The 12,952-nt window shown below is 46.4% G+C and overlaps 1 protein-coding gene across 1 annotated transcript in view; it reads left to right on the top strand.

Annotated features, from left to right (window-relative positions):
* The window catches only part of LOC124545622, a 247,759-nt gene that overhangs the window by 192,989 nt on the left and 41,818 nt on the right, over window positions 1-12,952 (top strand). Inside the window, exons 6-7 of the mRNA XM_047124569.1 lie at window positions 6,844-7,076; window positions 7,182-7,271. Coding sequence (XP_046980525.1) covers window positions 6,844-7,076; window positions 7,182-7,271 — 323 coding nt within the window. The remainder of the gene's footprint in view (window positions 1-6,843; window positions 7,077-7,181; window positions 7,272-12,952) is intronic.

Genomic DNA, 12,952 nt, shown 5'->3' with positions numbered 1-12,952 from the left:
GATAGTTTTCTTTGAATTTAAAGGATTAGTTCATCGTTAATTAGTGCCACAGGGACAAACTGGTAACCGGTGATACTATGGGGACGTGTTGCGACTCATGCCGTAAAAATGTGAGAAGGAAATGGTCTGAAATGTGGCGAAACAGTTCATGGTTCTTGCATCACGATAACGCACCCGCACATTCATTCCTGTTAGGGCGTGACTGCTGCACAAAAAAAGAAATCACTGGACTGTCTCATCCTCCGACTCTCCAGACCCGTCCCCTGGAGACCAAGGTTTGAAACCCCGTTCAAAGGACGAAGATTTGCAACGACAAACGAGATAAAAGAAAATTCGCAGACAGCACTTCGCGCGATCCAGCAAGAGGCGTACCAAGACTGCTTCCGGAATTAGAGGCGGCGCTGGGAGTGGTGTATCCATTGTGGAGGAGAATATTTCGAAGGAGACATGCACAATACGTAAAAGGTAAGCGTAGAAAAATTTTGTGGAGAAAGTTCTGAGATTTTTGGAATAGATTTCGTTTACCCAACCAGGCCTGGTAAGAACACTAAACACGGCTAGCACTAATACAGTCTGGTGGCCGTTCCACCTGTCACAGAGAATTTCAACTCTAATCATTTACCACCAATGGTATGTATGTTTATGAACTTACTTTGACAACCTAAATTGCCTTCTATGTGCTTCAGCTCGTCCTACTAGCATCTATGCACGAACTACCCATCAGAGTACTGTATTAACTGTAATATCAGATACACCAGAATGAGACTACCCTGATGCGAAATTCCTGTGTAGACACGACGCATTGCTTACGCAACTGCATGATCTACATGATCGTAAAAAATTGAGCAACTGAGAGAGAAAAATAAACGATATAAAACTTTTTAGATGTTAACACTTACTGAATTCTCCCTGGACGCACATGTCGGCTAATAGTGAAAGCGTTTATACTTTGACATATATAAATTTCCAAATTTCACAGTTGAATAGAGCTGTGTGAAAACTATGAGTCCCGGAAAGAAAATTTGTCATGGTGCCTGTACTCACTGCTTGTCGTGCTTCAACCAGGCGATCGACAGTGTGTTAATGTGATAGTCCAGACATTGCCTCTCACGTTACGTAAGGTAACTAGACCTCTTACATCTACATCACTAGTCTGCAATTCACACTTAGCAGAGAGTTCATCGAACCACTTGCAAACTGTTTCTCTATCGAAACTTCCTGGCAGATTAAAACTGTGTGCCCGACCGAGACTCGAACTCGGGACATTTGCCTTTCGCGGGCAAGTGCTCTACCAACTGAGCTACCGAAGCACGACTCCCGCCCGGTACTCACAGCTGTACTTCTGCCAGTACCTCGTCTCCTACCTTCCAAACTTTACAGAAGTTCTCCTGCGAACCTTGCAGGACTAGCACTCCTGAAAGAAAGGATATTGCGGAGACATGGCTTAACCACAGCCAGGGGGATGTTTCCAGAATGAGATTTTCACTCTGCAGCGGAGTGTGCGCTGATATGAAACTTCCTGGCAGATTAAAACTGTGTGCCCGACCGAGACTCGAACTCGAGACCTTTGCCTTTCGCGGGCAAGTGCTCTACCAACTGAGCTACCGAAGCACGACTCCCGCCCGGTACTCACAGCTTTACTTCTGCCAGTACCTCGTCTCCTACCTTCCAAACTTTACAGAAGTTCTCCTGCGAACCCTTGCAGGACTAGCACTCCTGAAAGAAAGGATATTGCGGAGACATGGCTTAGCCAGGAGTCGTGCTTCGGTAGCTCAGTTGGTAGAGCACTTGCCCGCGAAAGGCAAAGGTCCCGAGTTCGAGTCTCGGTCGGGCACACAGTTTTAATCTGCCAGGAAGTTTCATATCAGCGCACACTCCGCTGCAGAGTGAAAATCTCATTCTGGAAACATCCCCCAGGCTGTGGCTAAGCCATGTCTCCGCAATATCCTTTCTTTCAGGAGTGCTAGTCCTGCAAGGTTCGCAGGAGAACTTCTGTAAAGTTTGGAAGGTAGGAGACGAGGTACTGGCAGAAGTAAAGCTGTGAGTACCGGGCGGGAGTCGTGCTTCGGTAGCTCAGTTGGTAGAGCACTTGCCCGCGAAAGGCAAAGGTCCCGAGTTCGAGTCTCGGTCGGGCACACAGTTTTAATCTGCCAGGAAGTTTCATATCATCGCACACTCCGCTGCAGAGTGAAAATCTCATTCTGGAAACATCCCCCAGGCTGTGGCTAAGCCATGTCTCCGCAATATCCTTTCTTTCAGGAGTGCTAGTCCTGCAAGGTTCGCAGGAGAACTTCTGTAAAGTTTGGAAGGTAGGAGACGAGGTACTGGCAGAAGTAAAGCTGTGAGTACCGGGCGGGAGTCGTGCTTCGGTAGCTCAGTTGGTAGAGCACTTGCCTGCGAAAGGCAAAGGTCCCGAGTTCGAGTCTCGGTCGGGCACACAGTTTTAATCTGCCAGGAAGTTTCATATCAGCGCACACTCCGCTGCAGAGTGAAAATCTCATTCTGGAAACATCCCCCAGGCTGTGGCTAAGCCATGTCTCCGCAATATCCTTTCTTTCAGGAGTGCTAGTCCTGCATGGTTCGCAGGAGAACTTCTGTAAAGTTTGGAAGGTAGGAGACGAGGTACTGGCAGAAGTAAAGCTGTGAGTACCGGGCGGGAGTCGTGCTTCGGTAGCTCAGTTGGTAGAGCACTTGCCCGCGAAAGGCAAAGGTCCCGATTTCGAGTCTCGGTCGGGCACACAGTTTTAATCTGCCAGGAAGTTTCATATCAGCGCACACTCCGCTGCAGAGTGAAAATCTCATTCTGTTTCTCTATCGTCGCACTCTCCATACGCACAAGGAAAAACGAACACATAAATCTTACCGCGTGAGCTCCGATTAGTCTTTATCTTTTACGATGGTCATTTCTCCCTATGTAAGATGGAGGAAAAAAATATTTTCGCATTCAGAAGAGACATTTGTAGATTCAAATGTCGTGAAAAGATCTCCACCCTAACTCTCATGTCGCACCCGCGACACTCTCTCGCCATCGTACACACATCAAGAAAAGTTTTCCATCACCCCGCTTCCCAGAACTCCTGATGTTGTATCACAGACACAGCCCCTTGGATTGTTCAGAGATGTCACTAAACCAGCCCAAAGATGTAAACAACCGTGCATGAGCAGCGCCTGTTAGACGGAGGGAGTCCGACAACGGATCTGTTCCAGTCATTCTACCACGAAGGAGGCACACGGCTCGTGTTGTCTGTAGTTCGACCATGCCTAGACGATCAATACCGCGGTTCGATCGCACCCGCATTGTTACTTTGTGCCAGGAAGGACTCTAAACAAGGGAAGTCTCCAGGCGTCTCGGAGTGAACCAAAGCGATGTTGTTCGGACATGGAGGAGATACAGAGAGACAGGAACTGTCGATGACATGCCTCACTCAGGCCGCCCAAGGGCTACTACTGCAGTGGATGACCGCTTCCTACGGATTATAGCTCGGAGGAACCCTGACAGCAACGCCACCATGTTGAATAATGCTTTTCGTGCAGCCACAGGAAATCCTGGTACGACTCAAACTGTGCGCAATAGGGTGCATGATGCAGAACTTCACTCCCGACGTCCATGGCGAGTACCAGCTTTCCAACTAGGACACCATGCAGCGCGGTAAAGATGGTCCCAGCAACATGCCTAATGGACCGCTCAGGCTTGGCATCACGCTCTTTTCACCGATGAGTGTCGCATATGCCTTCAACCAGACGATCGTCGGAGACTTGTTTGGAGGCAACCTTGTCAGGTTGAACGTCTTTGGCACACTGTCCAGCGAGTGCAGCAAATAGAGGTTCGCTAATGTTTGGGGGTGGCATTATGTGCGGCCAACGTACGCCGCTGGTGGTCATGGAAAGCGTCGTAACGGCTGTACAATACGTAAATGCCATCCTCCGACCGATAGTGCAAGCATATCGGCAGCATATTGGCGAGGCATTCGTCTCCATGGACGACAATTCGCGCCCCCATCTTGGACATCTTGTGAATGACTTCCTTCAGTATATCGACATCGCACGACTAGAGTGGCCAGCATGTTCTCCAGACATATACCCTATCGCACATGCCTGGAATAGATTGAAAAGGGCTGTTTATGGACCCACGAACCACACTGAGGGATCTACGCCGAATCGCCGTTGAGGACAATCTGGACCAACAGTGCCTTGATGAACTTGTGGAAGTATGCCACGACGAATACAGCCACGTATCAATGCAAGAGAACGTGCTATTGGGTATTAGAGGTCCCGGTGTGTATAGCAATCTGGACCACCACCTCTGAAGGTCTCGCTGTATGGTGGTACAACACGCAATGTGTGGTTTTCATGAGCAACAAAAAGGGCGGAAATGATGCTTATGTTGACCTCTATTCAAATTTTCTTTACAGGTTCCGGATCTCTCGGAACCGAGGTTATGCAAAACTATTTTTAATGTGTGTAGAAAATGAGCAGTCACTTCTCTGACTTTTTTCGCTGTCCTCCTTCAGTCCTATCCGATAAGTATCGCATAAAATTCAGTACTACTGCAGAAGAGCGTAATATAGGCAGTCTGGTGGCACCATTTTCAAGAGGACAATGCTCGTACACACATGGCGTGTATCTATATTAATTGTATGTGTGATGCTGAGGTACTCCTTCGGCCAGCAAGATCCGTAGATCTGTCCCCGATAAAACTTGAGTGGAACCAGTGGGGTAACCCAATCCCAGTACCAGTATTTAGGATGTCCAGGACCACTTACAACAGCCGTGGGCCAGCTTGCCTCAGAGGTGAATGCAAAGGCTGTGACACCCTTCGCTATCGAATCAGTTCACCCACCCAGGCCAGAGGGAATGCAACATCATATTGACAAGTGTGTTCATAGTGCGAAGTTCTTTGTAAATTTGACTCGATATTTAAAATAACATCTCACGCCCTGTCAACCCGTGAAGCTCCACTGCACTTCCTTCTCCTCCTCTCCCCCCCCCCCCTTAGGTGGTTCACGTTTTTGTCAGGCAGTATACATACAGGGTGTCCACAGTTAAAATTCCAGTTTCAAAATGCTGTAGATAGAGAACGACTGTTCGGAATGACCTCAGATTTGAACAGCGTATTATTGTCGCAATGGAAAACGTCACGGAACAAAATAATTAACGAAATTTACCAATAAATGATGATCTTAACGTGTATGGAGTCGGCTACATGTGATAGATGAATCGCTATACAACGGCTATGACTTGAGTTACACGTAGCACCATCAGTACTGCTCAATATACACGACTGCGCAAGTTCGGTAGTCAACCTTACCGGACGGGAAAAGTCGGTTTTTAAGTGTCCTGAGGCCAAAAAACGGCATAAAAAGCAAAATTACATCATATTTAATTGTCCTGGGCCCAAAAACCTCTTGAAAACAAAATGACACCACTTTCTAATTGTCGTAAGACTGGTGTGAGATATGTTCAATATACTGTCCACCGTTTTCTGACACAAGCTGAAATCGAGAAACAGCATGTTCCACAACAAATTGGAGCGTCTCGGGAGTCACGTTCAGGATGTTTTGCGGATTGCATGCTTTCAGTTCAACTACGTTCGAATTGGAGCACTGAACACAACATCTTTCGAATAACATCCCAGCCAGAAGTCACACAGATTAAGATCAGATGATATGAACTGTCAGGCTTTAGGGAAATAGCAGCTGACAGTTCTAACATTTCCGAAATGCCTCTGTAGCAGTCACTTCTATGCAGTGTGCGGAGGTACGCCATCTCATATAAAAAAGATCCTACCCACACAACCGCGCTGTTCAAGGGTTGGAATGTCAACAGATGGGGATGTTTGCAAGACAACAACCATCTGCACGAACAGTTGGACGACGTTTGCAGCAGCATGGACTATCAGCTCGGAGACCAGGGCTGCGGTTACCCTTGACGCTGCATCACAGACAGGAGCGCCTGCGATGGTGTACTCAACGACGAACCTGGGTGCACGAATGGCAAACCGTAAATTTTCCGGATGAATCCAGGTTCTGCTTACAGCATCACGATGGTCGCATTCGCGTTTGGTGACATCGCGGTGAACGCACATTGAAAGCGTGTATTCGTCATCGCCATACTGGCATGTCACCCGGCGTGATGGTATGGGGTGCCATTGGTTACACGTCTCGGTCACCTCTTGTTCGCATTGACGGCACTTTATACAGTGGACGTTACATTTCAGATGTGTTACGACCCATGGCTGTACCCTTCATTCAATCACTGCGAAACCCTACATTTCAGTAGGATAATGCACGACCGCATGTTGCAGGTCCTGTACGGGCCTTTCTGGATACAGAAAATGTTCGACTGCTGCCCTGGCCAGCACATTCTCCAGATCTCTCACCAACTGAAAACGTCTGGTCAATGGTGGCCGAGCAACTGGCTCGTCACAATACGTCAGTCACTTCTCTTGATGAACTGTGGTATCGTGTTGAAGCTGCATGGGCAGCTGTGCTTGTGCACGCCATCCAAGCTCTGTTTGACTCAATGCCCAGGCGTGTCAAGGCCGTTATTATTGCCAGAGGTGGTTGTTCTGGTTACTGATTTCTCAGGTTCTATGCACCCAAATTGCGTGAAAATGTAATGATATGTCAGTTCTAGTATAATATATTTGTCCAATGAGTGCCCGTTTATCATCTGCATATCTTCTGGGTGAAGCAAGTTTAATGGGCAGTAGTGTATATAAATTTTTAAACAAACACTTCTCCTGAAATAGTTTTGGGGGTTGGATGACCGGGATCGCAGCGTGGTGGTATTGGTGGGTAGCTTTCCTGGTACTGGAGTGCAGCAGCGTGGCGTCTGCCGCAGGGGCGTACGCAGAGCGGCTGGGCCACTCGCCCGTGCTGGCGGTGGTGATGCGCGGCGGCCGGCGGCAGCTGGACTGCCACGGCTTCGTGTGCGAGCGCGCCGAGGACGCGGTGGTGGTGGCGGCGGCGCTGTACCAGGCGCTGGTGGCGCACCTGCAGCGCGAGGGCGCGGGCCGCGAGCGGCAACCCACTAGCCGGCTCGACGGCGTCAGCTACGCGCCCGCCGCCTCCAGCGTCGCCGGCAGCAGCGAGGCCGCGCCCTCCGCGCTCTCCGCCGCCTCGGAGCCCGCGGACCCCACCGCCGGCCGCGAGCCGCCGCCGCCCGCACAGGACACCACCGCGCCGCCGCTGCCGGCGCCCGTCCGCCCGCCCCGCAAGAAGAGGTCCTCCGTCTCTTCCGCCAGCGAGGACGGCGAAGACGCCATCAAGGTACACCGTCGCTGTGTATTTCTTCCCATGCTACTGGGGCCCATAGTGCTCCACTCAGTTTTTTTTTTTTTTTTTTTTTTTTTTTTTTTTTTTTTTTTTTTATTGGTGTTCACCTTATACAAAGGCTGGCTGGCAGCGGATACATCTACTCCGCTCTTCAGCCACAAGAATTACAATAATAGACAAAAAGGAGACAGAAAAGTAACAAATCGGTGGTTAAAAACAGGAGATACCATAAATAAAAACATGAAGCCGTTCACACTCGACGAAAACACACCAAAAACTGTCGGCACTGCACACAAACACTGACGAATGAGATGGTACAAGTGGACGAGGAGCGTGGCGGTGAAAAACACTAAATCACAATCACGATGGCACAGACACTAAACTGATGGCGAAGATCTCTGGCGCGCGAATGTCCACTTAGCGTGTGGGAGTCCGGGGACCTGCCAAGAGGGGAGGAAGGTGGTGGAGGATGGGGAGGGAAGAGCAGAGATGCCAATGGCAGGGGAGATGAGGGGAGGAATAAAGGTAGGAGGGGGTTGGGGAAGCATGGGGGAGGGGGAGGAAGGGAGGATGGAGGGAAGGAGAGAGAAGGGAGAGAGGGGGCCCTAAGGAAAGGACACAGGAAGTGTGAGGGGAGGATCAAAGTTGATAGGAGGGGTAGACGGAGGGGAGGAGGGCATCATCAGGGAGAGGGAGCTGGTGGAAGTCACCTTGGGAGAGGGTAAGGAGGGTGGAGAGATGGAGAGCAGGTGGGACGTGGAAATACAGGCGCGGCAGCGGACAGGGGTCGGAGAGGATGGGAGAGACAAGCGGGTGAGGGAGGTGTATAGTTTACGGGAGGTGTATAGGATCCGTATCCGTTCGAGGAAGAGGAGGAGGTGGGGGAACGGAATAAGATCGTACAGGAGCCGTGTGGGGGAGGGGAAACGGATACGATAGGCGAGGCGGAGAGCATGGGGTTCAAGGATTTGAAGGCATTTGTAAAAGGTAGGAGGGGCGGAGATCCAGGCAGGATGGGCGTAGCAGAGTATAGGGCGGATGAGGGATTTATAGGTGTGGAGGATGGTGGAGGGGTCCAGACCCCATGTGCAGCCATAAAGGAGTTTGAGGAGACGGAGCCGGCAGCGTGCCTTGGCTTGGATTGTCCGGCTCCACTCAGTCCCCTTAGCCGGAATTATCGTCCTGCACCGGCCAGCTCTCATGCTGCGCAGTGAGGCCGCAGACTCTGTTGCTGGTGCAGCACGACATGGAGGTAGGATCTCATGGAGATCTTTTGTACTCTTTCTCAGTCTAAATGATAGCTGCATTACACTTATATACAGGGTGGTCCATTGATAGTGACCGGGCCAAATATCTCACGAAATAAGCGTCAAACGAAAAAACTACAAAGAACGAAACCCTTCTACCTTGAAGAGGGCAACCAGACGGCGCTATGGTTCGCCCGCTAGATGGCGCTGCTATAGGTCAAACGGATATCAACTGCGTTTCTTTTTAAATAGGAACCCCCATTTATTATTACATATTCGTGTAGTACGTAAAGAAATGTGAATCTTTTAGTTGGATCACTTTTTTCGCTTTGTGATAGATGGCGCTGTAATAGTCACAAACGTATAAGTATTTGCTTCGTGACACGTTACCTGAGTTGAAATGGACCGTTTACCAATTGCGGAAAAGGTCGAGATCGTATTGATGTATGGCTATTGTGATCAAAATGCCCAACGGGCGTGTGCTATGTATGCTGCTCGCTATCCTGGACGACATCATCCAAGTGTCCGGACCGTTCGCTGCATAGTTACGTTATTTAAGCAAACAGGAAGTGTTCAGCCATATGTGAAACGTCAACCACGACCAGCAACAAATGATGATGCCCAAGTAGGTATTTTACCTGCTGTCGCTGCTAATCCGCACATCAGTAGCCGACAAATTGAGCGAGAATCGAGAATCTCAAAAACGTCGGTGTTGAGAATGCTACATCAACATCGATTGCACCCGTACCACATTTCTATGCACTAGGAATTGCATGGCGACGACTTTAAACGTCGTGTTCAGTTCTGCCACTGGGCACAAGAGAAATTACTGGACGATAACAGATTTTTTGCACGCGTTGTATTTAGCGACGAAGCGTCATTCACCAACAGCGGTAACGTAAACCACCATAATATGCACTACTGGGCAACGCAAAATCCACGATGGCTGCGTCAACTGCAACATCAGCGACCTTGGCGGGTTAATGTATGGTGCGGCATTATGGGAGGAAGGATAATTGGCCCCCATTTATCGATGGCAATCTAAATGGTGCAATGTATGCTCATTTCCTACGTAATGTTCTACCGATGTTACTACAAGATGTTTCACTGCATTACAGAATGGCGATGTATTTCCAACACGATGGATGTCCGGCACATAGCACGCGTGCGGTTGAAGCGGTACTGAATAGCATATTTCATGACAGGTGAATTGGTCGTCGTATCATCACACCATGGCCCGCACGTTCACCGGATCTGACGTCCCCGGATTTCTTTCTGAGAGGAAAGTTAAAGGATATGTGATATCGTGATCCACCGACAACGCTTGACAACATGCATCAGCGCATTGTCAATGCAAGTGCGAACATTACGGAAGGCGAACTACTCGCTGTTGAGAGGAATGTCGTTACACGTATTGCCAAATGCATTGAGGTCGACGGACATTATTTTGAGCATTTATTGCATTAATGTAGTATTTACAGTTACTCACGGTGCAACAGCATGCGTTCTCAGAAATGATAATTTCACAAAGGTACATGTATCACATTGGAACAACCGAAATAAAATGTTCAAACGTACCTACGTTCTGTATTTTAATTTAAAAAACTTACCTGTTACCAACTATTCGTCTAAAATTGTGAGCTACATGTTTGTGACTATTACAGCGCCATCTATCACAAAGCGAAAAAAGTGGTCCAACTAAAACATTCATATTTCTTTACATACTACACTAATATGTAATAATAAATGGATGTTCCTATTTAAAAAAAACGCAGTTAATATCCGTTTGACCTATGGCAGCGCCATCTAGCGGGCCAACCATAGCGCCATATGGTTTCCCCCTTCAAGCTAGACAAGTTTCGTTCTTTGTAGTTTTTTCGTTTGACGCTTATTTCGTGAGATATTTGGCCCAGTCACGATCAATGGACCACCCTGTATAATGGTTTTATGCATATAGACTGAACCGGTCAGTGAAAATTTGTACCAAGGCCGGGAATCGTGCTTATTGGACATGTGCGTTAGCCACTAAGCCACCTCAGCGCAGCGGTTCACACAAATGCACAGATTATCCTGACACGCCTCCCTTCTCAATCCAAATTCCTCCTTAGACACAAACAGAATTACCAAATAAACTGTTTTTGATGTTGCCGAGCAACAGTCACAAAATAATTTTTAAATGAACACACTGCTGTTTCACTGTATTGTTCTTTATTTAATTACGACCCAGGTTTCGACCTTTTATGCCAATTTCAAGTTATGTTTATGTCATTAACACATAATGTAGCACATCAAGCTCAAAACTGGCCATAAATTAGGAAAAATATTCACTCCCCATAAAATGGCAGATGTAAAATCATCATCTTGTAGAAAGGTCAGTAAATGATAGTGGGAGCACGTCATATTTAATAAAAACAGATTTACTCTGGTATATAAAAGATGAGCACATGATCTTGTGTCAAAGGACATATGTCCATCTTCTATATATCAAAGTCAACCTGTTTTTATTAAATATGACTTGTTTCCACTATTATTTACTGAACTTTTTACAAGATGATGATTTTACATCTGTCATTTTTTTCTAATTTGTGGCGAATTTTGAGCTTGATGTCCTGCAATACGTGTTAATGACAAAATTAACTTGAAAATGGCATACAAGGTCGAAACCTGGGCAATAATTAAATAAAGAACAATATAGTCAGATGACGGTGTGTGTTAATTTAAAAAGAAGGAATTGCCAAGGGTCTCCATGTTCTGAAATAGCACCTCAGCATTGAATGTAAATGGAGGTTCTTATACAAATGAAATGACAAAGTTTCAGGAACTTTATGGGTCTGATACAGATATGACTTTATTTATATAGACTGAAAGGGAGTGAATATTTGTACCAAGGCCAGGAATCGAACCCAGGTCTCCTGCTTCCTAGGCAGGTGCATAAGCCACTAAGCAATGATTTTATTTTCGTAAAGATTTGTTCAACAAGAAAAATGATGGTGACAAAGCACCTCCTTGTTTGACTTCTGAAGTAACAAAGAACATTTCTGTGAGAGTGTTTTGTACTTTGACTCTATAATTTTATTCTGAATGCACTTTTACACCAGCTACATTAATTTGTCTGGGATTCCATATTAGTTTCCGTTAACAGTATCAATTGCCTTTATAAAGTCTATGAAAAGAATGTCACACTCTGAGCTTATTCCAATTCCTTTTCAAGTAGGATTTGTGCAATGAAAGTATTTTTCACTTACTGTTGATCTATTTCTTCTAAAGCTACCTTGTGCATCATCAATAATTTAATAATTTATTCCAGATGTAGTTGTGGTCTTGATGAAATTATGTTTGTATTTTGCATGCAGAGGTGAGTAATGATATTCCCCTGCAGTTGTTGTAAATCAGACGATCTCCTTTTTTATATATTGGATGAACTAAAACATCTTTCAGTTTTTCTGGAATTTGTCCTTCTTTCCAAATCTTGACAGTGCCTAGACTACGGTTAATAACGTCTGATGACGGCGTTGTAAGACGAAACTCTAGATAAACGATTTGTAATTAAATTTGTTTCAGCAATGACAGATGCACTTAACGAAAAATAAATTTTAGGTGTTATTTGGCACTTATTAGAAAGAGAGCAAGACGCAAAGATTGAAGTGAAAGAGCGCTGTCTACTGCCTTCTAAATATTGTTTGATGTGTTTGTAAGTACATATTTTCTCGAGCACATTGATGCATGTATTTTTAAATATTTGGAACACACGTCTCCCCTTCTTTCAGTTCTCATGTGTGTGTACAATTTACCATATGACCTTCGTCAAGAGCATTCACTGTTAATTTTGCTTTAGTCATTAATAAACTCCACAATCAAAGTATTCTGTTACTATATTCCAATCTTTCGCAAAAGTAATAGTTCTTCATAATCTTCTACCGTTCAGGTGCCAAACTGCAAAGCAGACAGCACATGTAGTTCTGTCGCTGATGTGGAACCAAAAACGGCCACTCGTAACAGGTTGGTTGGACAGCTTACATGCAAAAAATCTATTTTTTATTGCATGAGGACGGAATTAAACCGGAAACTATCAAAGAAGCGTTTAAAAAGACACCCGCAACGGTCGGTGTTGATAAACTCCCCAAGTTTTTGCACCAAACTAATGACGAAGTTATTATAATTTCCGACTCAAATTCTGTTTTCATTCGAAAATGGTTAGAAGCGACATGCTTGAACAATACAGTGCGGAAGGTGTTCACGAATCCAGCACACTACGATGATAATGGGTGTTTGAGGATACAAATGTACCATATTCAAAATTGGTGTGAACTGAGCACGAAAAAGCTTTGTAAGGGCCATATTTTAGAAGGAATAAGGCGCCAGGGGCGCTGCACTAGACTCACTCGCCATGAGCAGTCGACTGAGACAAGGAAGATGGTCGTTTAAAAC

This window comes from Schistocerca americana, chromosome 8 (assembly GCF_021461395.2).
Source record: "Schistocerca americana isolate TAMUIC-IGC-003095 chromosome 8, iqSchAmer2.1, whole genome shotgun sequence".
Lineage (NCBI taxonomy): Eukaryota > Metazoa > Arthropoda > Insecta > Orthoptera > Acrididae > Schistocerca > Schistocerca americana.
The sequence above is the reverse complement of the archived record's forward strand: the minus strand, read 5'-3'. Positions and strand labels throughout refer to the sequence as shown.